At 40.5% G+C, this 26,626-nt stretch overlaps 3 protein-coding genes across 7 annotated transcripts in view; 2 read left to right on the top strand and 1 right to left on the bottom strand.

The window, feature by feature from the left end:
* Positions 1–20,586, top strand: part of LOC110479387 (granulocyte-macrophage colony-stimulating factor receptor subunit alpha) — a 30,890-nt gene extending 10,304 nt beyond the window's left edge. For all 3 annotated transcript variants that reach the window (XM_085582378.1, XM_085582391.1, XM_085582384.1), the window contains 2 exons: positions 554–4,063; positions 8,451–20,586. In XM_085582378.1, the coding sequence (XP_085438504.1) occupies positions 554–628 (75 nt within the window). In that variant the 3' untranslated portion in view covers positions 629–4,063; positions 8,451–20,586. The remainder of the gene's footprint in view (positions 1–553; positions 4,064–8,450) is intronic.
* On the top strand, positions 7,513–20,586 carry LOC110479393 (granulocyte-macrophage colony-stimulating factor receptor subunit alpha). Of its 3 annotated transcripts, XM_031504194.3 has the most exons (11): positions 7,513–8,568; positions 8,723–8,859; positions 9,812–9,932; positions 11,214–11,343; positions 11,435–11,610; positions 12,481–12,620; positions 14,295–14,327; positions 15,209–15,338; positions 15,967–16,060; positions 16,703–16,784; positions 19,500–20,586. In XM_031504194.3, the coding sequence occupies exons 1-11, from the start codon at positions 8,322–8,324 to the stop codon at positions 19,560–19,562; spliced, it is 1,353 nt and encodes a 450-aa protein (XP_031360054.2). In that variant the 5' UTR covers positions 7,513–8,321; the 3' UTR covers positions 19,563–20,586. The 3 variants fall into 3 exon arrangements, with proteins under 3 accessions (XP_031360054.2, XP_085438447.1, XP_085438439.1); XM_085582321.1 differs by having other exon boundaries at positions 15,967–20,586; XM_085582313.1 differs by having other exon boundaries at positions 12,481–20,586.
* A 1,569-nt stretch (positions 20,587–22,155) lies between these two features.
* Positions 22,156–25,794, bottom strand: SLC25A6 (solute carrier family 25 member 6). The gene is made up of 4 exons (XM_021546673.4): positions 25,626–25,794; positions 24,039–24,525; positions 23,204–23,344; positions 22,156–22,794 (listed from the first exon to the last, which is right to left on the bottom strand). The coding sequence occupies exons 1-4, from the start codon at positions 25,734–25,736 to the stop codon at positions 22,637–22,639; spliced, it is 897 nt and encodes a 298-aa protein (XP_021402348.1). The 5' UTR covers positions 25,737–25,794; the 3' UTR covers positions 22,156–22,636.
* Between the last annotated feature and the right edge of the window lie 832 nt (positions 25,795–26,626).

Below are 26,626 nucleotides of genomic sequence, written 5' to 3'. Positions count from 1 at the left end.
GCATTCCAGTCTCACGGGTGCAGAGGTTCACGCTCCCATTGGCAGGTCCCAGCAGCAGGAGGGGCTGCTCACTGTCCCAACACAAGGACATGGACAATGACACAACAGGGCACAGAGAGGCAGCCAGGAACAAAACCAGCTCAGCTGCCTCTACCAGTGCCTCATCAACACCAGCAGCAGTGTCTGAAATAGGTCCTAGATATCACAGTCCTCCTGCTACTCCCCATCTCCTCGCTCTCTTCATCTACAACCCCCATAAGTTCCTCACACCTCATCCCAGTGTCTGAGCCCCGTGTCCCTCCATGTGCCCCCTCCAAGCTGTCCCCTTGAGTCCCTCCAGGTGCACACCTCAACCCACTAGCAAGTTACACATGCAGGAAAGAAAATAAGGTGACACAGAAAACAGTTCAAAATATGATTTTGTAAGGAAACGGGACAGACTGTGGTGGTCACACAGAGCAAAAACAGGTGAAATGCTCTCAGAATTGTGCGTAAGTCAAGGCTAACCTAACATTATGTATAAAACTAATGGAAGTTTTCATTTTCCTTTCAGCTGATGGAGAGCAAAATACAGTCAATATCATCTGAAAATGAAGAGATAGTATCAGTTGTTGACCTTGTGAGATAACCAAGAAAAATGGAGGAGTCTGAAAGTGCATTTCTTAGACAACTGCATATCCCTATGGAAAGTCTGGAATAATATATAAGCTTTCTTTACTTTCTTCTTTATCTTGCATAAAAGAGTGATGCAGCCAAGAGAGAATGATACCTCAAATGCAATCATTTTAAATGCCATTGTATTTGCTTTTAGTTTGGGCTAATTTTAACTATTCGGGTAAGTTATCCTTATCGGATATCTTCTGTTTTGTAAATAAAATTAGAATATTTTATTCAACAAGTTTTAGTTACGTTTTAATCTTAAGGAAAAATAATTGTCTTTTTGTCTCATATTAAAAAGATTAATGATTAATTTATTGAGATGAATAAATTTTTTAAAATTCTGATGCCTGAATTTCATTGTTCTACTGTCAAAAATGGGTCAGTTCATATTAGAAATTTTTTTAAAGCTCTTCAAGTACACATGGGAAACTAGAAAAATGAGATTCACTCAGATTTTTACACTAGACATTTGAACATTGCTAATTGATTGTTAGACTAATTTTATAATGGTACTAGAGGTTTTATTATTAGACTAAATATTCCTGGAATGATTTTCTTGCACAGGGGCCAATTCACATATAAGAGTCCAGACACACTTTCTTAAACCCCTAAATAAAGTGAATACATGCAAACTACCTTTAGAAATTAGCCCTGGCCTGAACTAACCTCTGGACTATGTCCAGGAGCTGTTCAGGACATTACTTGTAAATCCTGGCTGAACGAATGCTGGGAACAGTTGTTCCTGGACCTGTTCCAGTGCTGGGGAGCCTTCCAGTGCTGTACTTTCTCCAGCTTATACCATAGCAGAACACAAACAGCTCTTGGCACATCTATTGCTTTTGACACAGTTAATGATTACCCTTTGGCCAAAGACTCACCTGGGAAGCTTTTTGCAGTAAGTCAGGACAAAAAAGTAAATTTCTAAAAGAGGCTGAATTCATGCTGGACACACTTGTAAACCATCTTTGTATTTTTCCCAGTATGCAGGAGTAGTCAGAGTGGAAATACTCACAATAACTTGCTAAAAGAGTAATAGGATTTTAACAGACTGCACTGGTTTATAGAACCTTGCACAGCAACTCTCCTCCTGGGCAAAATTGCCAGTGAGGCATAGTTTGGCTCCAGTCCACCAAAACTTAGCCATGAGCTATGAACAGCCATTCAGTGGCTCAACCTGAGGAAGGGAAGAGTGAAGTATAATAAAGACAGAATCAAGACACTCAAGAGATGGAATGGGGGTCAAGTTAAGTAGAACCAAAACAAACTGCTCATTTTTTTTTCTGCTTTCTCCTGGAAAGGGATAACTGATTCAAGAAAGGTGTTACAGACAGAACTCTGATAAAGTAGTCCAGGCTACAATGCAAAATCACGGAATCACAGAATGATCAAGGTTGAAAAAGAGCTCCAAGTCTAACTCTGACCTAACACCACCACCTTTTCAACAAAGCCATGCAATTCAGCGACACATCCAGTAATTTCTTGAACACTTCCAGGGATGGTGAGCCACTGCTCATACAGCTACAAATGGATGAGTTAAAACTAATTTAGCCACTGTTTGGGCAGCCTGAAGGTACTGGTCAGGTGATACTGTAATATCACCTTCACATCACCTAGAACCTCACCAGACATGCCATCACAACAGCATGTAAATCCCCTCATCAAAATTAATCAGGCACACTGACACACACCTTGCATCATAAATACGTGTGACATGGAAGGATGATGCTTCAGAAAGGTTACTCAAGGTGGGAGGTGGTACCCAAGTAGAGCACATTTGATGAATAGACATTTTCAGATCATGCTGAACTAGGACTACACATGTACTGGATGTGCTTCTTTTAGCCTACATAGAATAAGTAAATTCAGTCCTTTACTTAGTAGAAGATGTGTAACATGCATGCCCTGTTCCCAAGGTACTGAAAAAGCTGACAAGGACTGAGCCAATGCCAGTATGTGGTTCTAGAGACAAAATTCTGCAGCTGAGCCCTGCCTCACACATGCTCTGACTAAACTGTTAAAAAACTTGTTTTTTCACCCAAGGATTTGAAAGGGAAAATAATATGCCTTTCTAGTGAGAATCACTGGGTAAAAGTGGGCAAGACTGAGTGTCGACAGAAAAGCAAAGACGTTAAAATTTGAAGTCTGTAAATTAATTTCCTGTTGGTGGATCTGAGCACATACACTAGCAAAAAAACCCAAAAAACCCCGAAAAAAACCCACAAAACAAACAAACAAACAAACAAAACACACAAAACAAAACAAACCCATCCTACAATTTTGGTTCAATGATAGCAGATCTAAGAATAGTTCTTCCTTTAACAGACTTACTACTAAGGATCCTCCATCAATCCTTAGAAGCCTAGGGAAATCTTCACCTTCCTGCTGTTGTGCCTGTGTTGGTAGAGGAAGGTAGGGGTTAAATGAACTCCTATTTGTTACAAGCATCCAAGAACAGTAGGAAATAATAAAAAAACCCCAACATTTCATGCAGATTACATAACTGCATGTCAGATGTCATGTAAAACACATGGGAAAGTGACTAACAGAGCCACATCTGAACTTGCTGGAAGTTAAAGGAAACAAAATGGATTATGCCTTTCACAGTTACATGACTGCAAAGATTTTTGCAAATTCAACAGTATATTATTCAGTAAACACTTTGGACATTTTCTTTTAATTTCTGCAGTCAAACATTTTTTCACCTAACATGATATTGTTGCCTAAGATGAACCAAACGAAAACAACCCATAGTTCACAGTAAGAAAGTTCAGAAATTTGGGTCTGGTATTTTCCTTGACATTTCTTTTCCTGCAAATATGCAAACCAGAACGTTCTTGGCTGTTCGTATATACCTGCTAAGGACTGATCTTCCTCAAAGGAGAACCTGGGCTTGTGCAGGTGCCATAACCAACATAGGCATGGTTAAAACATAGACATGGTTTAAACATGGGCTAATCACACAACACTGATGTAATTTCCAGAACATATTATTTATGAAAATCTATTTATTTATAGAAGTGGTATTTCTATAAGCATGTTGACATACTGTGACCCTAATGAATATCTATGTGTTTTTGAGTAATGCATTTGCGTATTGTGACTATTAATGCTTAGTTCATCTGACATAACAGGAAGGAAGGAAGAGTTAGTTGCATGATCTCTTCATGTGAAGTTAACATCTGCCAATCAGGAAATTTAAGGAAGCTCAAAAGCAGTAAGAGAAATGATAAGGGAAGCCTTCTAACTTGCAGCATTTGTTACTTAATGCTGTCATGCAGTAAAACAAAGCTAACTGACAGAGCAAAACTTTTACAGAATCCTGCATTTGACTAAAACTACACGTTAAAGCGTCCTTGTTGCTGTGAACCAAAATCAAAAAAGAAGAGAGTTTTTCAAAGAGGAGGTATGTATCTCTATGTTGTGTGTTGATTTTTTTGTGCCAGAAAAGATTTTTTTGCAGGATAGAAATATTTTCCAGGGATTAAGTTAGGTACAGTCATATTTGCACACGTACAAAATCTGGATTAGTGTCCTTTGAGTTTAAGGAATTCTAGAGAACACTTTGAGGATTCTTTTACCTGTTTAATTAAAAGTAGAAATGTGTATATTTCTAAAGATTTCTGCAAGATCCAAGGAAGACTATGAAATTTCTATTATATCTATTGCACTATTTAACATTTTTTATCTGACATCTGTTTTTCAATAACTGAAATATATGCTATTTTCTGTACCCTTTCTATAAATTGCTCTAACTAGAAATATTTTTCGGGGAGGAAAGAGAGATCACAAAATCATGGGATGGTTGAGGCTGGAAGGCACTTTTGGTAATTGTCCTATCCCAAGCCTTGCTTAGAGCAGGGTCAGCTATAATGGGTTGCTCAGAGCTTTGTCCAGTCAGTATCTCCAACACTGGAGTCTTCAAAGCTTTCCTGGAAAACCTGTTCAAGTACTTGACTACCTCAGAGAAAAAGATGTTCTCTTGTGTTTAAATTGAATTTCCATTATTTCAGTTTTTGCCCATTGCTTCTTGTCTAGTCAGTTGTCACCACTGAGCAGAGCCTGGCTCTTTCTCATTCCCCACAGCTGGGTATTTGTACACATGGATAACATCCTGCTGAGCCTTCATCTCTCTGGGATGAACAATCCCAGGTTTCTCAGCCTCTTCTCATACGTCAGAGCCCTTTTGCTGGACTCCCTCCAGTATCTCCATATCTTTCTTCTTCTGGGGGTTCAGAACAAGAGCCAGCACTCCAGGAACATCTCCTTTGACCTGCTGGCAGCACTCTGCCTCATGCAGCCCAGGGTGCCTTTGATCTCCAGCTCTGCAAGGGCACGTTGTTGGCTCATGGTCAGCCTGTGCCCTTTGCAAAATGGTTTCCAGGTAGATCTCAACCTCTGCTGGTGCCAGGGGTTGTTCCTCCCCAAGCACAGGACTCAGCATCTTCCTTTGCTGAATTCCAAAAGATTCTTGCCATCCCATTTCTCCACCTTCTCCAGGTCACTCTGAAGCAAAAATATGCCCATAGCACCCACTTCTCCCAGTTTTGTATCATCTACAGGAATCAGAATACTGATCTAAAAACTGAAATAATTGTATTTAGGCAGCAATTTGATAATTATATTTCAGTGCTTGGTATGCACTGTAAGGTTTTTATTTGTATTTCAATGCTTCCAGAAAGGCTTAGCCAGTGTACGATGTTCTCCATATCTCAGCAATGTATCATTTTATCCCCACATTACCCTATGAGTAAAATACAAAGTTTCATTTCTGGAAGGGTGTCATGGGCAAAAGTAATTCTCCTGGACACATTGAAGCAAATAAGTCACTGGTCTCAGTTGACATTTTCTGGTACCATCCTGCACTCACAGCCTAAGAGCAAAGACAATAGACTTAGAGGGTAAGAATTGCTAGTGCTTAACTTAGTATTTAATGCATGCCTTCTGTAGAAACCACTACAGGTTACCTGATAGTATTTTACTCCTGACACACTGATAAGGTGGATAGATTGAGTTATAACAAACTGCCTTGGAGAGAGCTAGGGAGTGAGCTAAGAGTTGAGGAGTCTGGAAACCAGGTGCTTGAGTACCCCCCAAGGCCCTCCACTGTGTAGCAGGATAAAAACACACTTCTGAGGCTGGCCAGGGGAGAAAGAGCAGAAAAAAAATCATCCAGTTTGGGCATTTCATCCTAAAAAAATCTATTTTGATGAAATATGAGGAAATGCTTCTTACAGCAGAATATGTATGGTTCTTCTAGTCTGATCCTCCAAATAACACTCACAATCACTTTGACATGTGATTGTCTTTTCTGGTACCTTCTGGTACCTTCTGGTACCTTAATACCGAGGTGACTTCAGACCAGAGAGAGCTTTACCACACCTGTCTGAAAAGACCAGTCTGGGAGAGGGTGGAGGTCCTGGATAGAAAATTCCTACCAATACGGTGCTGGAGCCACTTGGCCACCATACAGGAGGTCTGGATTTCTCAGCTGAAGGGCTTAGAGCTCACCACAGCTCCTACATCACTCATCCTGTCTGTAGGCAGAGAAAAAACAGAGAACTTGGCTATGTGCTGGGGCATTCAGATGGCATGGTCATTTCTTATGAGGAAAGTGAATGCTTACATGCGCTGCTATTCCCACTGCATGTCAGATGAAATGTCCAGAGTGTGGAGTCAATGATGCCAGCAAACATTTCTCTAAGCAGACAGGGCTGTGGATGATTCCTATGACAGTGTCCCAGATGAGCATTTCCTTGAGAAAGCATGAACGGTACTTGCAGCATGGGGCTGCAGTCAGGTGTAGGAAACCTGAGGGAGGTTTTGAAAGAGTAGGAATAATCAAAACAGAGAGAGGGAGATCTCAAGAAAAATTAAACAAAGAAAATAAAGGAAAGGTGAACAGACAGTTGCCAGAGAATGGGAAAAAAATGCCTAGAAAAGGAACATAAGATGAGGTAAGGAAGGGGAAAATGCTGAGTGACTGAACAGAAGGGCCAAAATGGAGAAAAATATGATTAAGAGCTGACTAGAAGGACAATAGGTCTTCAGGTTCTCATGTGCATTACTGGGGAGGTCCCTGAGAGCATGGGAAAGTGGAAATAACTATCAAGACAATATCTCACAGAGAATTTCAGGGCCAGTCCTCCACACTGTACTTGAGATTCTTCAGTATCACTTCCCAGCAGCCTTGGCCACATCCTTACTGTAGTATGATGATTTACAAATATGGATGCTGCATGAGATAAGCAGGTTACAGTGAAGAGCCTGTCTCTGTTGCAACCCCTGCATGGTATACTGGCCTAGCTTGAATCCTGGGGACGTGGTGGATATGAAACATCAAGCCAATTTCCAGATAATGTGACATGACTTCTGAAAATATTCAAGACTATAGAATGACTTGTTTTCAACATCAGGGTAAGTTTTTGCTTTCATCACAAGTGCAGTCAATTTGAAATCAGCATTCTGAGATGACCATAAATATTAATATAGAAGGGCTGAATAGTAACAAAATATTAGCACGTTTCTCTTTTTCATGACTTTTAAAGAATTTAATTCAGTTTTAGAATTACCCTTAGTATTATCTGTAATCAAGAGAATTGCTACTATGAAGCTGCACTGCTAGACAATGCTAAAGCAAATGAAAATTTAACCAAAGTTGCATCTTCATGTAGAAAAAGAAAATCTGGGAATAGATAAATCTTTTCTAGAGTTTTAACCTCCTTGGAGGAAAGGAAAAATGTACATAAGATGAGAAATGTTTGACAAGAGCTGATGCCAAAGTTTGACTAGCTTTGCTCAGTCCACCACACCACATGAATGAATGTGGAGTCACCCTTTGCAGGTGCTCACATTTCCTTAGTAATTTAAATTGCTTCCAGTGATGTGGGACATCTGATTCCTTGGTTTCTGACACTGAAGCAAGATAAAATTTGAAGTAGGCTATTCTGTATGTTTGTAAACCTCTAAGACCAGTGGGAGTTATGTAGTTTGAAAAGTGGAGACCCATTTATGATAGCAAACAGGAAGAAACACTACGGTGCCCTGACCTTGGCTGGCCACCAAGCTGCTCTCTCACTCTTCCTTATTCTCTACTTCCCCTCAGCAGACAATACTCAGCCACTCCCTGGGACATGGAGCCACAGTACATATAGCAGTTGCTTTGGAAGTCAAATGTCTGGACAAGAAATGCCTCATCCCATCCTAATCCTTATTTCTCCCACATTTTATTGCTGAAAATGATGCCATATGATATGGTATATTCCTATCAGCTGGGGTCAGCTGTCCTGGCCATGTTCCCTTCCAGCCTCTGGCTCACCCTCATCCCACTGGCCTCTGCAGAATTGGTAGGATGAGGTTGGAGAGACAACCCTGATGCTGTGCCAGCACTGCTCAGCAACAGCCAAAACACTGCTGTGTTATCAACACCATCCTAGCTGCTAATACAAAGCACAGCATTGTGATGTTCACAGGATCAGAAAGCAAGAAAACCTGGCTTTCTGATGGTATAGTTAGGATAGATATGCAGGAAAAAGTAATTCTCAGTCATGGTCTCTGCACTGAATACAGTGAGTGTATGTATCATCATGAGAGTCTTTGGCTTCTTTATCTCAAACTACTTTGTTACAGGCAGTATCATGCTATTCAGTTAGTTCAAGGAAGAGATGCCTGAAGCACATCTTCTGCTTGGCTTTTCTAAAGAATATTTTTTAAAAATTAAGTTTTGCAAAACCAAAATACACTTCAACATGATTTTCCTTCAATTTTTTTTATTTTCCTTTTTCTTTCTGAAGGTTTCATTATCTCTTTCTAGAGAAGGAAGTATGTTTGATACTCTTGGACTAATTTGTATGATTTCGTGGTACATGATGCTACTTCATCCCTTGCATGCTGACATCCAATGCATGGAGTGTAAGTATGTTTTTGCAGATATAATCTGAGAAACAAGGCTTAACTCTTCGCAACGAAACTTGCAATTGCTATCTTAAGCCTGACAGACACCATCCTCTGTATTCAACAAAAGCAATAGCATATCCTTATTGAATTTATGCTGCAACACTTTCAGTAGATGCACAGGAATCCCGTATTACAAATGTGAATGTGGACTGGAGAAAAATGGAACTGTCCTGGGAGAGCAGCAGAAATTTCTCTGAGTACAAATGTATCATCATGGACAGAGACATGGAATATATAGAGACAGAGGTAAACTTGCTATTCATTGAAATAAATAATCGTACCTTTTCTCAATTTCACTTACTTTGAAAAAAAAATAATGTTGCAGATAACATCTGACATGTGGCTGTTTGATCTCTTAGGGGCTGTGGAAAGCCATCAGCAATGCCAGGGTGCATTTACTGTGAGATGAGCATCCAATGCATACTAAAGAATTAAGTTCTGACACCAAAGTAGAAAGAAAGTGATAACCTGAACTGAAGCTATGTTGAGTCATGAGTAGGGATGTAGCTGCTGAAAAAAAAGGGGCTGTGAGATTAAGTGAGACTTCCAGAGACTTTAGAGACATAGCAAGAGACTCCCCACAAAAAAAATCCCAGAAACACTGCCATGGATTATGGTTATCTTAAGTTCTTTACTTGTTTCCCAGTAAACTGGATCATGCCTGTAGCACAGGCTATGCTATAAACCCACATTATCCAAAGAGGAAAATGGGAAGCTCAACAAATAGAGATGGCTTGTTTAGCCTAGCAAAGCAGGTGCCCTAGAAATACACAGTACAAAATACATCACATCTTTATTGATGATTATATGTATAACACCATAGACACTTTTTAACCCCTGGGCAGGTCAGATGAGGAGTTTTATTTTGCTTAATCCTTTGATTAAATTCCTTTGTGGCTCCCCTATGTATTTGCCATCTTCTGTTATGCCACTGGGCTACTATTAGTCTCCTAAAATAGTTGCACACTAGTGTAGCATCCAACTCCTGAGCTGCAAAGCTTTTTGTGTAGTTATGTTTTTGATCCTTCAGTTCCATTCTATATCACCCTTGAGTGCTAAAGGAGAGAGATAGCTCTTGAGCCAAAAACCATATGTATATATGGAATTGCATTCCTGAGTTGCACTTCCATAGCCAGACTCATCTAACATCAGAAGAGGAAAAGAAGGGAAATAAAATATCAACATGTTGTCTTTTCAGGTGGATGGTCCACTATGCAGCTTTCCAGCAGAACTACACATGCCTCTGCACAAAGGGGTAACCTTTACCATTGAAGTGCCAAACAAAAACATCTCAAAACAATGCAACTTTCTCCCTGGAGGTAATGTATATGGTCTGGCTAAGGTTTTATGCATTTGCAATCTTAAAGGTAAACATTGCCTTAAAAAATAGTTACTTACATAGTAGGTAACTATATTTTCTATTAAAAGTTGTTGTTTTGGTTTTTTTTTCAGATCTGTTAAAATTATTTACTCTGTAATAAATATCTCCATCATTCTGCAAGAGATCTATTACAAAAAATGTATTCATAAACGCATTATTCTCTTTTATACTAAGCTCCAAAATGCTAATAAATTACAGTGGTTTAAGGGTGGATTAAAATAACTCTTCTGGCTGTTACAAATTAAGATGTTAGTACTTATTTATTGAATGCTTTTCTACTGGGCTGTTGATGGGTTTTTTGTGACCCATTTTTCCCTTCCTTCTCAGCTCAGAGTTCTCCCTTAAAATTCCCCAGCCACCAGTGGTGCAGCAGCTATGTGTAACTGGGGTATTTCAGACATAACAGAGGTGATGGACTAGCAACTTTCTCATGTCTGAGCAGAGAAAATGCTCACTTGCTCTTCTCTTCCTGTAGACTTGCCAGCAGAAACATGGTGGCCCTCAAAATACAAGCCAGGATTTCAGTGTGCCTCCCCAGCTGGCCCTTCTTCCAAGTGTGCAGCTTCCCCAGAGGATTCCCCTGTTCTACCATAAGGTTGCCCACTTTATTGGGCCCTGGAGAGGGCTGGAGCCAGTAGCAGAGGAAGCCTCCATGCTTTCACTGAATTTAGGACAGAGCACAGAAAGAAGCAGAAAACTGGTTGAAGGAGAAGAGAGGAAAAGGCTGCACAACCATGAGGGACCTTCAAAAGAAATGAGGCTCCCATTTCAATGTGATCTAGAAAAGCAAAAAACAAGTCACTGTCACCCACCCATGAAGGTGGAAAGATCTAAGGAGGAGCCTTCTTGATTGGAGAACAGGAAAAAGTCCAACCTTACTTTTAAAATCCTCAGCTTTTTTAATCCTTTGTGTAAACACGTCAGGAGTGGTCTCCTGGGCACTAATTGCAAAAGGAGAAATACTTCTCTCTGTAGAAGCATGGATGTCATTAAAAGGCAATGTGCCTTCTTTTACTTGTGGAATGCTTCACTGTCAGGTTTCACAGTTCAGAGGCAGTTAAAGTGGAGTGAAAGGGGAGTTTTCTCCCAGTTGTTGTTCCTAATCCAAGTAATGACCAGCTGGGCTTGCAGGTATCTAACGTACCTAAGTGTGTGCCATGATCCCCCAGCTTGGAGGTCTCATGATTTTTTCTCATCATGTACATTCCTGTGTTTGCAGGCATGAATGGGTCAGCCATTGAAAACTTCTCCTGTGTGATTTATAACATCTGCTTCATGAACTGCACTTGGCAGGCAGGAAGGGATGCTCCAGCAGACACACAGTATTTTCTCTACTGGCAGAAGTCAAGGTAAGTAGATCTCTTTGGTGCAGGGAATTCTGATTTCTCATTCAACACATCACAGTGCCTGTGTTTAACTAAAATACTTTGCTGTGTGCAGAGATGAAGAGGAGAGGGAATGTGAGCTTTACATTAAAGATGAAAATTGCAGAAATATGGGATGTATCTTCCAAAATGTCAGCATAGGGATTGAAAAAGCTTACTTCTTGGTGAATGGATCTAGCAAAGATTCCCTGATCCAGTTCTATGATGAGTACATTGACTTGTATGAAATTGGTAAGTAATTGAACATTTTATTTTATTACTGTTTTATAAAATAAGGAAGTGGGGATTTTTTCTTGAAAAGCATATTAAAACAAAGTCTGTAGCTGTTGCAGGTTCTGCACTGCAGGGCAGACTTTGCTTCTAACAGCTGACAGAATACAGCTCCAAAACTTGACTAAAACAAGCAGAGGCAACCTGAAAAAACTGCTGAGACAAAAGGTGTGGACATAGTCATTACATAGAATTACAAGTAATGAAACACAATGGCCAGATTTTCAAGGCCACCTTTCTTAAGGGATTGTTTTACCATTCCTTAATCTCACACCACTCTGCTAGCCACAAGAGCTATACGTCCTAAAACCAGAGTGAGGCTTCAGCTTCCATATTAGGACAGCATTAGTTAAATATGTGGGTACTTCTGTGAGTTAGGTGTGACTTTAAACCCCAAGAGAAATCAGGTCACACTGAATCAACTATATTATAGGCACTCCAATTCAGATGTCTTGAATGCACCATGAGTAAGACCACATATACAAAAACTTCCTTCCCTTTTCGTATGGAAACTCACATTGTCAATGTGAGTTGGAAAACAGATGTAGAAGAAAATGGCACACTGCTGATTGCACTACTGAATTATACAAAATCTCTCATACCTTTTCTTTACATTAACTTAATTAACTTCAGATGTCCAAAAACTGCAGTGATATATTCTCAAGTTTTTGAAAGGTGTTTTACTGCTGTTTACCAGATAACTTTAGTTAGCACCAGCAGCACACAGTTGTACATCAGCTGCCTTACCTTCACATGCATTGTGCTGTGAAGGCATGAGTTGTAGCTGTTTACTGACTATGCCTATATTAATTATTCTTTTTTTTCCCCCAGAAATACTCACTGCTCCATTAAATGTCACTGCCCATTGTACCAGAGATCCAACGGGTTGCATAATTACATGGCATCCACCCCTTACAAGTCATGTGGAAAACACAAAATGTTTTCAGTATGAAATTAGCATAAAAAATAAGGTAAAAACAATCTCTTTGTTTGTGTTTGGTACTGTACCTATGCTCATACATATCTATAATGTGTACATTTCTGACTTCCTTGTTAATTTTTCTCTCATAAGTTGTGGTGTCCTCCTGCTACAGTTCCTCACCTCTCATGAACTTCTGCAGGTCAGTTACCATGGTAGCAACTGCTCAGCCACAAGACCATTACAGGAAAGGGTTAAACATAAATATAAAACTGTAATAAAGCAACACATCATTAAATCTCATTTGTTTATTAAAAACAAGACCAACAAGTTGCAGGCTGTTTGGATTATCTGGATTTTGGATCTTTCACGCATTAATAGTATCTACCTTGGTACCTATTGGTACAAGGAGCACTTGCAGTACATGCAATTGCAGCAATGTAGCTTTCCAGCTAGTTGGTGTAATTTGACAGTAAGATCTTGTGTGAAATACTTATGAAGATTTACATAAAGATATAGATCACAACCTAGCAATATTGTCAAAACATTTATTTGAAAGAAATACATGTTAACTCTTGCTTCCTGTAAAATGCTGTGCCACAGTCAGAATGGGTGGGGTTCTGTGTAGGTTTCTACATTTGGGTAGGAAATTAATCTCCTAGACTGAGACACCTCAATGAAGGTGTCTGCACAGGAGCACGAATATCTCCTAAGGGTCAGTGTGCACACTGGGGCTCCCTGCTGTGGGGCAGTAGGTGCCTCACAGCCCTTGAGGTGCTGAAGGTGCCAGCAGTACTGACATGGAGATGGCAGCTAGAACTCACACCTGCCAGGAGGGGCCAACAGAGGCAGGACAGCTAAAGCAGCACACACGTCTAAAGTTTAAGCAACTTGTTTACACCTGCCCATTCCCTGCACAGGCTGATGACTTCCATCATGTCCTAAGCTAAAGCACTCAGCTGGCAATGAGTGATGAGGAAATGCTAGTCTGATTTACAGTAAAAGACACACTGTGTTTCCTGTAATGAGACATTCCTTCCAGTTATGGCTTTCTGACTTTTCCATAATGCTGGCTATCCTGATGTTATATGTGATAGATGTTTCCAGGACCTCAGCCTTTCAATGCTTTCTGAGATCATTGCTGAAAGTCACTGCTGTTGAATTTAATCACTCATTTTTGAACCTATTCTTTTCTTCAACGTTTTCAGGTTCTTTGACCAAGGTCAATGTTTGATTCCAGTTAATTAAATTTTGATTGCATAGGATGTGTAAGCAGCTCTTCGCAGGAAGCCCCTGAACATGGATAAGTCTAACAGAGACTTTGACTAGAAGGAGGATAAATTCGCTACTCACATCAATTTTCTCAAACTTTTGTGAAATCACAGCTTCCAGGTCTGCTGTGTTTGTAGGATGATGTGTTTGCTTGTGTAATTTGGATATGGATGAGAATGTGTAGTGTGTATAAAAATACCCTTAGTTGTAAATAAAGCTTCTCACATCTACTGATAAATGTCTAATGTTTCCTTCCTTTTGTAAAAGGAAATGTAGGAAGACAAAACTTTGAATAAAATGCTGTTATTCTGGGACATGACTGGAAAATAACATCTGATTGATTTTTCAGTTTAAAATAACTTATGGTCTTCAAAAGCAGCAAGAAAATCAGAACAATATAGAGAAATATTTGATTAAAAAATAACAAAAATGAAGATTTGTGTTTCTTTTGCAGGATGAGCCCAAAGAAGAGAAAAAGCTTCCTCGTGTAAGTATTCTTGTCACATACAAATTTGTGCTTTTGCCTACTTAAGCATATAAATACCATTACAGAAAATACACTTATAGAACTACAGATTTTGTATCAATGTAGCAATGAGAATTCAGAAAAATATGTTTCTGTGATATCTTTAAGTGTAAACTTAATACATCCCATTTGGATGAAGTATGCAAAATTTTCCATGCATTTCACAAAACTTCACACATCCATCTATTGCACAAATAGATTTTGTTCCTGACGGATGTGACATTTTGCTTACTAAAAATCTGAAACAGTCTTTCTCATTGGAATAATACCACTGATAGCTCAGGACAGCTAGGCAAAGGGAGTACAACAATCTTCAAAGCCTGGGGAATTTGATAAATACTGTCAGTTTTCTCTTGAAAATGAGTGGTTTTCTAAGCCTTGGAAGGGCTTGACAAATTCCAGACTTTGTATAAAGTATCATGGGGCCAAATATAATTTATCTGTTATTTTATTGTCTCAAGAACATTAAATCTTTTTAGCAATGACAGACACCATCCATGCCTTTTTAATCCCCATATAGGTTGTAAGGGGAGTTTACAGGGTACTTCCCCAAATTTCTGCTTTGTGTCTTTCAGATTTATTTAAGGTCCACAAAGAAAGACACAAAAAATATCCACAACCCTGTCCATAAAGCATAATAAAAAAAATCAAAGACAAAATAAACTTAAAAAAAAAATTAACCTTCAAAAACCAGACAGTTTTGCTGGCAAGATAGTACATACCTAAACAAAATAATATATGTATTTTTTTTTTAATAGAAATTGTATCAGGAAATTCATCCACTAACTTTGTTAATATTTGCCTATAAGGAGAAATGCAGAGTCTGATCACTTTCCTTTTAGGTAAGGAATGACAGATATGAATTCCAAAATTACAATGAGAAAAAAAGATACACTCTGAAAATCAGAGCACGTGGAAAAAACTGTCTTGTAAGCTCAAATTGGGGGGAATGGAGTGAACCCATTGAGTTTGGTAAGACAATGATTTTTTTTTTTCCATATTACCTTGTTTGCTTCCCTTTCTTCCTCACAGTCACAGAAATTAATAAAATTGTAATTTTTACCCAATTACATGGAAGGAACTGGGGGGATTTTACTAACGTGGAGGAGTAGCTCCAATGCTGTGGCAGCAGAGCCTTTGGTGAGCGGGGATTGTGAAGGCAGCAGTTACTCAGATGCCAGGGCAACAGGAACAGACTGAGACACACCCACCCTTGTCCTTGGTCTGCCGTGATGAGGCTGCCTCTCTGCTCTCAGGTTTTTACATGAATATCATCCCTTTCCTCCTGCATCTTTCTTTTCACCCTTTACACTAATTTTGCTCTATTAATTGTTCTGCAAGTCTATTTATTCTTCTCTTTTTAAAGAATTTTAAAAAAATTCTAAAATTTAATTCTCTAAATTTTAAATATTTGAAAAGGTTTAAAATGTATCAAGCCCATCTGCATTTTTGGGCAAAATTATACAATGAAGTCAAGTTGAAGTCCTTTAGAACAAAAATGTAGTGAAAAAATGTAGTGAAATTCACATTCATTATATCATACAGTCACAAAGGCAGCTTTTTACCATGCTAAAATATTTCTCTCTCTTGGCTGTTTCAGGTCAAGGGAAAGATTACTTTGTTTTTGTGATTTTATTTCTGATTGCACTTGGAACAATCTCAATTACACTTCTCCTGTATTGTCTTTTCAAAAGGTAAATCAATCTTTTTTCTCTAGACACTACTGACAGAGTATTATCTATGTGAAACACATTCCTCCAACCTCCTTCTTTCCTACCTGCAAATCTAAATAATCTGATTGTCAATGTCATGATCTATTACCACCAGGATTGCTGTGGATGGCCTTTTGGCATGCAAAATCACTAAGTGGAAAAGGGGGAAAGGAGGTTGATGTTATTGAGTCATTAATTCTAACAGATTCTACAAAAGCTTTTTTGTTGTTACTTTTAAGCATTTAACATCCATGTAGCTTTGAAGCCATTGGCTGTATACAGTACCAGACAAGAGGGAATCCAAATTAAGGTACTGTTATTTTGAGAAAACTCCTCACTCAGTGGTGAAAGTTATGTCACGTGATTTATTCAAAGTAATTTATTAATAATGTATTTACTGTGATTCTAATCACAAAATAAATTTTAATAACCCAAATGCTAAGTGTAATAATAGTTACCCACCAGTTACCCTACTGAAAATATTTTTTTTCTCATTTAATTTGTAAAGCAATAGATATTCAATCCTGAAAGTAAAAAATGTCCTTAAGTTACACCACAAAATGTCTGTGTAAATTGTATTAGCAGTATTTTCAATTTCTCCATAATCCCATTTTCTACCCAAAGGTACTGCAGTTTCAAGAACATATTTCCTCCCATACCACAACCAAGAGACAAATTCAATGCATTAACTGATGAAGATATTCAGGTATGATTTCTTCTTAATTCAGTCAAATTTGTTAACTACAAACCACAACAGGTCAAAGAGTAGAAGAACTGCCTTATAAAAATAAGTGTTATCATTTGATCCAAAACTAATTTCTGTCATGCAAGCTATGCTGCTTTGAAACCTGAAATGCTCTATGCCAACACTAAAACAAAAGATTGTCCTAGATGTATTTGCAAACATATTTTAAGAACAGAGTTTTCAGTTTTACTAGACCCGTAGTTTCTGCATGTATCAGCTTTCCAAGGTTGCTGTTCACACTTTAAAAATAACCTAACTTAGGTTGTATTTTCCATTAGCACTTTCAAACATCAATGGTAATGTGAATATTTCATAAGCCTGACCTACACCCATGTAAAAATCCTGTCACACTTAGTGCAAATCCACAGGGCTGGAAAGACTTAACCATTAAAGTTCCTCTTGCTTCAACACAGGATTTGCAATTTCAGTGTTCTCTGTGAATTGTATTTGACCAATATACTGTAGCATCCCTGTGCAGCCTATTCTGTGTGTTTATCTAGCCTTAATTTAAAAAAACCTTTTTAATAGCTTGGTTTAATGCACCTAAAATCCATCACTTTTTAATCCTTATTCCTTTCCTGTTTACAGAATCTTACACACCTGCACACTCTCAACAGCAAGTAACTCTTCTATCTGCACACATCACAACTAGGCTTCAAACAGGTTATTCATGCTTGCCAAATCCATCAATTTGAGCAGTGGTTGTATGGTGACTGCATAGTGAGGGTATGCTTTCCCTCAGCTGGCTAAAGAAAAGACATACTTGAAATCAGTAAATCAGGTTAGTCATTAATTGCCTAAAATTCAGTGGGCAACATCACACATTCCAATGAAGATTCCGAAAGTGACACACATATTTTCCTTCAATTGTTTACAAAGAATCCCCAAATCTCTGATGACTAAAACTCTCTTGTTTTGGTAACTATATACCAGCTTGCTGTCCTGATTAATTTGTCTTTGGTCCTACCAGCTTTGTTCCTGACAGATGTGACATTTTGCTTACTAAAAATAATTTATTTTCATAGTAAGCAGGTAGGAGTGTGACTTAGGTTTCCTCATACACCTTAAGTCATAAATACCTGGTACTCACCTCCTACAAGGCTGCCAGGGCTAAGGGTACTGAGCAGCAGCAGTTCGCAGTCCATCACATTAAATAATAATAGCTAGGAAAGTAACAATTGAATACTGATTGCTTGCTTTTCCTGATTCCTGTGAATCCAAATTCAAATTTGGCTTCCAAATTCCTGTGAATATACACTACCAAACACACTGAAATCACTCCACTAACAAGCCAGAGGCTTTGTGGATGAGGTCTGCAAACTGTGGCACAGGCACTTCGTGCAGGGAGCAATGCAGCAGCAGCACCTGCCAGAGTGAAATGAAGCCCTCACGTTACCTCACACTTGCCAACCAGTGTTGTGAAGATAATGCATGATTTTGACATGTTTAAACAGTTTGATCTACTCTTAAAACCTAATTTTATTTTACCTCTTCTCTCCAAACTCAGTACCTTTAACACTGATTGAATGCTGTAATTCTTCAAAGTTATTAAAATAATAACACAGTAGTAAAAGTACATTTTCAAAAGCTCTCCTCCACTGAATACCACTCTCCCTGACATTTAGTGCTAATGGATTTTTGAGCTGTTTTGAAACTTGTAATATCCTTTGCTAATCACATATTTTTAAAGCTTGCATTTCCTCATTTTCCTTCTATTTACTCAATGACCTTTCACATTTTCTCATTCTTTTCTCATAATACTTTTCCTGAGATCACTGGAAAGGCTCATGATTTAAAAAACCTAACTTTCTGTACTGCATCCTTAAAACACTCATGTTACAGTACTGCCAATTTTATTTGCTTTAAGATCCTCCCAACCAAATCATTCAGTGCATCAGACAACTTACGCTCCTCTAATCAATTCCATTTTACTCATCATACTACAGACCAATGACTTTCTAGTCATTCTCTCCCCATGTGCTTTCCTCACCACTACCGAGTTTTATTGCCTCTTCCCTGGAGTTAAATATATTCCAAGAACTTGCAAGACACGTACTTTGTGCATTTTCCTTGGAGAACAGTAAAGTAGCCCAAAACAACATCACCACAAAGCCCTCCAGTGCTTTACCCATTCTTCAGTTTTCCTAAGAAAAATGTCTCCAGAACACCCTGGTTTGATGTTCTGCAACATACCCTCAGTATGACAGCAAGCTTGCTTTTTTAACCTGTTTTCCCCGCCAGTACTATCCTTCTTTTTTTTAAATTATTCATCTTCCCTCAAAACTTCCAACTCCAAGTGCTCTGAGTACTAAAATTTTACCTAGCAGCAGGCACTCTCCTAGAACTCCAGGTTAGCCAATGTAAAAATGTGTGATAGCAACCAAAATATTTTATCTACATGTCCAGCCAATGCCAACTGAATAAATTCCTTCTATTGTCTCATCTAAGATTATCCAGTGTCTAAACTAGCTTCTGTTCTTCCTCCTGCTAACAGCTAGTACTGCTCAGACATATTAAACATTCCTTAATTGTCCTTAGAACTCTTTTCTCCTGCCTTGCAATAATTTATTAAGTATTAAAAGACCAAGATGGGATGCCGTTGATACTGCTGAAACTAAAGTTCAGAATGATACCAACTTGTAGCCTACTGCATGGTACAGAATTTTCTCTCTTTAGACAGAATATGTAAATCTACCAACAAAATGTCATACTGAGGAAATAACTACAATTGAAGAATGATCCAACTTTCCAAAAGCAGACCTGATTCTTCAACATGAAAGAAAATTATGGATCCTGCTGACAAGTACTTCAAACCAGCCTATAAAAGAATATAATCACCTATAAAACTGTTTGTCCCCTTAAAATCCACTTAAATGGAACTGATGAAAAAAAGGGGAGAAAAATCAGTGAAATTTGTTTTTTCCTTTGTTCAAACCCACAATTCCTGGCAACTAAGCTTTTCTGCAGAGACCTGACTTTGAAGAAGAACTTAAACCTAGCTAAGAGGTTCTTCACGAAGTGACACAAGCCCTCTTAACCAGAATAAAGCTGTTACTTCTTGTTGTCATTGCTATGAAGCTTCTTTCTTCTCATTATGACTTCCTGTAGCATGACAGACTTGCCACAGTAACTTTAATTTTCTAAAGCACAAACCAGCTATTTAGAATGTGTTTAAATTTGTTCTTTGATTTTCCAACCAGTAACACCAAACAGCTCCAATACATGCAATTAACTTTATGCAAGAACAGAAAATAAAATTATACTTGTCAATTATAACTATTAATACTGATCTTTCAGCTATTTCATGAGCTCAGTACTGCAAATGTAAATAAACCTCTACAACACTGTGATCCTGTGCAGTTTTATCATGTATTAAATTAACACAAATAGCACTGAAAGCCTTCAAAAAATCAGTTATGAGAAATTAAAATCTAATATTTGATACCTATATCTTATATGTAAAAATTCCTCACAGATGTATTTCATTTTCATCCTTGGAAGGGTGGAAGTGGTATTTCCAATGCCTTTAAAAAATAACATAGGCTTTAGATGCCAGTATTTTCTTTTACAAATGTTGGATGTTTTTCGGTTCATATTTTTCAGAATGAATGAACGTCAGTGTTTCAATAAGACAGAGAACAAATGGTGGTTTTTTTAAAAGTCTCATTTATTATTTGCCTCTTATATCCCTAAACTGCATCACACACTAGAAATTGCTGCTGCATGACTAAGGGAAGCCAAATATTAAAAAAAAAAAAAACAACCTCAACACCACAAATTAGTTCATATTGAATGTACAGCATAGGGAAATTGCAGTTCCACTTAAACTTTGTCCTGGTTTAGGGCAAATTTGAGAGGATTTGTCTATTTTCCTATTTCTTTTGGTTAAACCTTGTTATAAAGGGGAGACTGGGTGTAGAAGTCCTGTCCCTTCCACGGGCTACTGAATAACTTCCACATTTGGTTTCTCTCCCAAAGCTTGGGCTCTCTTACAGGGAAGTATCGCATCATTATCTCTACCTTTGCAAGGCACTGATACAGAAAGAAACCTGATTAATGTGTTTGTACAGAGAAAGTATCTTCCCCTGCTCCCCAGATAATTGACTGTAGGGTTAACACCAAATGACCTGCCTGCACCAGAGGGAAACTGCTACTGCCACACAGGATACAAGAACTACTTGCAGCAGGCACACGAAGTTTGCCAGTAGCCTGTGTACAGAGCAGCTGTGTAATGTCCTTACATTCACATACAGATGCTGAAAGCAGTGCTTGTGCAACAGTGAAAGGAAAAAGGTAAAGTACACTCAAGAGGAAGGTAATAACCAGCCAAAGCCAAGCAGGTAATTTAAATACTTCATCTTGAATAGCAATCTCAGAAGGCACACAGAAGAACTCAAGACAGCTCAGTCAGCCTTCAATGAGCCATACAGTGACACTTTTCCTTTCTCAAGATATAGGGAGAGCTCTTAAAACATGAAGATTAACACCTTGTTTTCCTCTACTGGTCCCTATGTCTTTGCAGATTACAAAGTACAAAAGATTATATACATATGAAGAACGGCACATAGGTATTACATTATCTCAAAGAGCAGTTATGAGAAATTACTCCATCTCATCTTCTGACCATCCCTAAATATCAATCAGTTAATACTGAAGGCTGACCTACTTTGATCTATTATTTTACAGCTACATAGAAGCACACACATTCCCTCCCCCACAACCCTTCAACTTCACCTATTAGACTGCAACTCATTTCAGATTAAATTCAACCGTCCATAGAGCTACTGACCACTGCTCCAGATGAGGTCAAACAGTATCCTGAATGGCACAATCAACATCTCCAAACAGCAGCTATACCATACATAGGTCACTCAGAAGTTGAAGGCATTTACTGGGTTCCTGGGTTTTTGCATGAATACCATGATGCTTTCCATACTGATTTGAAAAAAAAAAATTATTAAATTATTTATTTTAGGCTGTTTTACCAAGGGCAAGAGCATCACTTTTTAACAGTCCTTGGTAGTTTGTGTTTTCCTAACACTACAACTGAATCCCCACCCCATATTAAATCATAGGAATGGTAAATTAATTTCTAAGAATCATGCAAAAAGCCACTTGTAGCAGCCCATCAAACACTATCAGGCACAAAGAATGGGAGTGGTGTCTATTAGTATAACCCATGCTTCCCCACCCTTCCACTAAAGATCTCACATTTAATTGTTTTTTAAAAAAGCTTATTTGTGTAAAGGTATAAGAGGACCTATTATCTGAAACAAGTTTTTCAAATTCAACAGGCTTTTCCAAAGCTTTTAGGTAATAATTTCAACACAGACCGAGTAAGTATGTTTATTGTTTACAGCAGAATGCCCCAATTTAAGAACAAAGTTGCTAGATGTTCAGCTGTGCAAAATGGTACATAGTGCTTCAGTACAAGTGGAAAAGAACATGATTTGTTAGCAAATGCTTTCAAATACAATTTTATGGTCCTAGAAGATAGGACTTGAAACTGAAGACTGATCCACAGGCAAATGATTTTTTTCTGCCTAAAATGGACCTAACAACTTTGGACCCAGAACCAACACTTTCCTTACTGCTGTAAAGAAAAATTGTCACACTGAATTGCCAGATTCAGTGTTTTCATGTGTGTTACTGAGAAGTGGATCAGTCCTCTATGTCAGTTTCTAGCCCCATCCAGAAGTATCATCTGGCTCTGATAAATAAGACTCACAGGAATTTCTTGAAGGTCAATGGTCCATAATGGTAGTTATTCTACATGATCTGCTCAACTTGATTTCCAATTCTATTTAGGCTGTTTAAATTACTTTCTTGAATTCATCGTACAGCACAAGCACGAAAGCACCCCCCATGCCTCTGAGAACATTAGACCATGCACCCTTGAAGAAGGCCTTTCCTCCTTCATCCCTTGCAATCTTCCGCCAGCAGTCAATTGTTCCAGAGTACATGATATCAGCTGCAGGAAAAGGGCAAAGAGTTATTCTTAATTCCTATTTTATCTCAGGTAATTTTAACAACTGTCCTGTTTCACTTAACTGCTTTGTGATGTCCCAAACCACAATTTAAAACTTGTAACACAATACTTGCTAAAATATTATGCCTCCTTTTTCATACCTTTGTTTAATCTAACAGTGCAAACAGGCAGTCCATTTTTTAATTTCATATTCCATAATGAAAAGTCCTCAGCATAAATCCTGATAATCTCAGGTTGAGCCTTACTGCATTTCCTCATTTGAGTACAATAAAATAAACCAGATTTTTGGAACAATAAACTCTAACTCTGAGGATGGCTACTAGTAAAAAAGAACTTAATCTTGTTAAAGCTTTTTCAACAGCATTAACAGCTCCATGGATTTAGAGCCTACCTCCTTTGCGTCCTGACTGCATCATCATTCTACGCCGCACTGTATCGAAAGGATAGGAGACAACGCCAGCCACAGCCGTCACTGTCTGGGCGATCATCCAGCTGATAACAATGTGAGTGTTTCTGGGATCTGGGAGCATGCCTGCAGTGAAACAAAAATGGCAATTAGTTTTTTACCTTGCACATCCTCCTCTAGTGCACTCTCTGCATGACAGTTATTTTACTAGATGAACTAGTATGAAACACTGTAAACCCATAGTCTAAATAAAATTGCAGCATAACATTTCACAAACTTTAAACATACTGAAGCTGTATTTGGAAGACTTTCTTCTCAGTAATCACAGTTTAAGTATTTTAAGCACAAGCATTCTTTTTAGACTGGCATGAGAAGACTTGACTATTCACTACACTTTTATTAAAAATACATCACTTAAAGTCACTGTCCCTGTGGATAACATTACACTACAAACTAGCACTAATGGCTTATTTCCCCAGATGTCAAGCTTAAAAATTACTTTGCAGAAGGCACTGCTCAGTCCCATTCTGCTTAACACACTTGAACTGGTCCAACGTAACTTCAGTATGCACGGAACAAAAAATAAATTATTCTTATTCTGTCTGGTCACCAACATACTCTCCTGGCCTTAGTAGCAACTGCTTGAAGTACAAAACCAGTACTTGCAGGTAGGCTGCTCCCATTAATACATGTACAAGTTTTCCCTTGTATACGGCAGTGTCAGGGATGTGGCACTGATATCCCCCTTCACTTTCACATATCCAAAAACAGAGAATGCAATTCTAAAAACAGGTTTTTCAGATCCCCTCTGAAATATTACCTTTTGCTGTATCATAGATCCCAAAGTAGGCAGCTCTATAGATGATGATGCCTTGGACAGAGACATTGAACCCTTGGTACAAGCCACGCACACCATCAGACTTGGTGATTTTGACTAGACAGTCCCCGAGACCAGAGAATTCTCTGTCTGCACCAGCTTTTCCAACATCAGCAGCCAAACGGGTTCTTGCAAAATCCAAGGGGTAGACAAAGCAGAGGGAAGTGGCTCCAGCTGCACCACCAGATGCCAGGTTACCAGCAAAATACCTCCAGAACTGAGTGTGCTTGTCTACACCTCCCAGAAACACCTGCTTATACTTATCCTTGAAGGCAAAATTAAGAGCTTGAGTTGGGAAGTATCTGATGACATTTGCCAAGTTTCCTCGCCAAAAAGACAGCACTCCTTGTTCCTTTGGAATACGCACTACACAATCGATGATGCCCTTGTACTGCTTATCAGCAGCAATCTGTTTGCTTGCATGTTGCACCTGCAAGTAAAAATACAAATATTGATCACTTGCCTTTACAGGTCTATGCTGCAGCTGGGCTTAAACCTGCTTTTACTATAAAACAAAGTTGCTAATTCTGAATGGCCATTGTTGGTATTACAAAGAAGAAGACTAAAAATTGCTTTCAAGCTTTTCCAGAAATCAGAATTTGGCAAAACAAGAACAGAAAACTGTGAGCAATTCCTCTACTACCTGAAGGGAGACTGTAGCAAGGTGGGGGCCAGCCTCTCCTCCCAGGCAACTAGTGACATGACAAAAGAACACAGCCTCAAGCTGTACCAAGGAAGGTTTAGGGGGAAGCAGGGGAGGAATTTCTTCAGATAAGAAGTGTTTAGACTTTGGAACGGAATGCCTAGGGACTAGTGAAGCAACCATCCCTGGAAGTGCTTAAGACTGGATGAGGCACTTAGCGCCAGTCTACTTTAAATTAGACTACGTGGCATTAGGTTGGGCTTCATGATCTCTCTGAGGTCTTTACCAAACTGATTCGGTGAAGTACAAGGGCAAGTATAAGACAAATACACCACGACAAATCCGCCGGGCATACGTAGAGCTGAGAGCCTTTACTGACGAAGCCGGGCCTGGGGAGGGAGTCTCCCGAGAGGCGCGTTAGGGCGGCAGAGGTGCCCGCGGGGCCGGGGGAGCGCGGCGAAGGTCACTCGAGTCACCTTGGGGCGCCGCGGGTCACGCCGGGCCGCGCGCGCCGGCCGCGCCCCGGCCCCGCCCCGCCCGCCGCCCAATCGCGGCCCGGGCGCGCGTCACGTGGAGGCCGCCAAGATGGCGGCGGAGAGCGGCCGCCCTCCCCTCCCTGCCGTGCCCCGGGCGCCGGGAGCGGGGGCGGCAGGAAGTGACACCATCGGCGGCCGCCCCCCTCGGCCCGGCCCTCCCTCCGCTCTCCGCCCCGCATGGCGGAACCGGCTTCGGCTTCCCCGCGGCCGCTCACGTGACCCTTCCGCCAGCCGCCGCCGCCTCGCTCGCGCCCTTTGTCCCGCGCTGGCCGCGGCCCCCGCCCTGCCCGGCGCCCACGGGGGCAGCGACGGGCGCCGCCCGCGCCGCCCTCTCTCGCCCGCACCGCTGACCTGGAGCAAGAGCTTGACCCGCTCGATGGGCGCCACCGCCGTCTTGCTGATGGCGGCGGCGACGCCGCCCGCCAGAAAGTCCTTGAGGAAGGAGATGGCCTGGTCCGCCATGTTCGCGCCGCGCCGGAGCCGCCGGGAAGGAAGCGCTGCTGCCGCTCAAGCCGAAAGGGCGGGAGCGGCCCCGCGCATGGGCTTAATGCCGGCCGCGCCGGCCACGCCCCGCCGCCCCATTGGCCAGCCGCACGGGGGGTGGGACGCGGCCCGCCCGCGGCCCGGCCTCGCGCTCCGCCCCGCTGCGGCGCCAGTGTCGCAGCGCCGCGTCACCCGCCGCGGCCCGCCCGCTGCCCGCGCCATTGGCCCCGCCGCGGCCGCCGGCCCGAGCGCTGTCCGCCATCGCCGCTGCCGGTAGCGCCCGCCCAGCCTGCACAGCCCAGCGGGCCCCCGTACCGCCCGGCACGCAGGCTCTGCAGAGCGATCGATGGGCGCTAACTGTATGAGGTTCATTCAACAGGACCAAATGCCAAATGCACTTGGGTGACGACAACGCCGTGCAGGGCTACAGACTGGTGGCAGACTGGCTAGGAAACTGCCCTGCGTAAAAGGGACGCTGGGTGCTGGTGGCAGCATTGTTAAATGAGCCAGCTGGTGCCCAGGAAAGTCAATGGCATCCTGGCTAAGAGGACCAGGGCAGTAATCCTGCCCCTGCACTCGGCACTGGTGAAGCCACTCCTCGAGTACTGTGCCCAGTTCTGGGCCCTTTAGTCCAGGAAAGACATTGAAGAGGAGGCTGTAGCCAGGTGGGGGTCGGCCTCTTTTCCCACGCAGCCAGCGACAGGACAGCTAGCTGCCTGGAAAACAGCCTCGAGCCTTACATGGGGAGGGTTGGGTTGAACGTTAGGAGGAATTTTTTCACAGAAAGCGTGATGAGACATTAGAATGGACTGTCCAGGGAAGTGGTCTTGTGAAAGTCCCTTGGTGTATCTAAGCAAAGATGTGGCACT

This window comes from Lonchura striata, chromosome 1 (genome assembly GCF_050655825.1).
Source record: "Lonchura striata isolate lonStrDom1 chromosome 1, ASM5065582v1, whole genome shotgun sequence".
NCBI lineage: Eukaryota > Metazoa > Chordata > Aves > Passeriformes > Estrildidae > Lonchura > Lonchura striata.
This window is presented reverse-complemented; position numbering and strand designations above follow the sequence as displayed.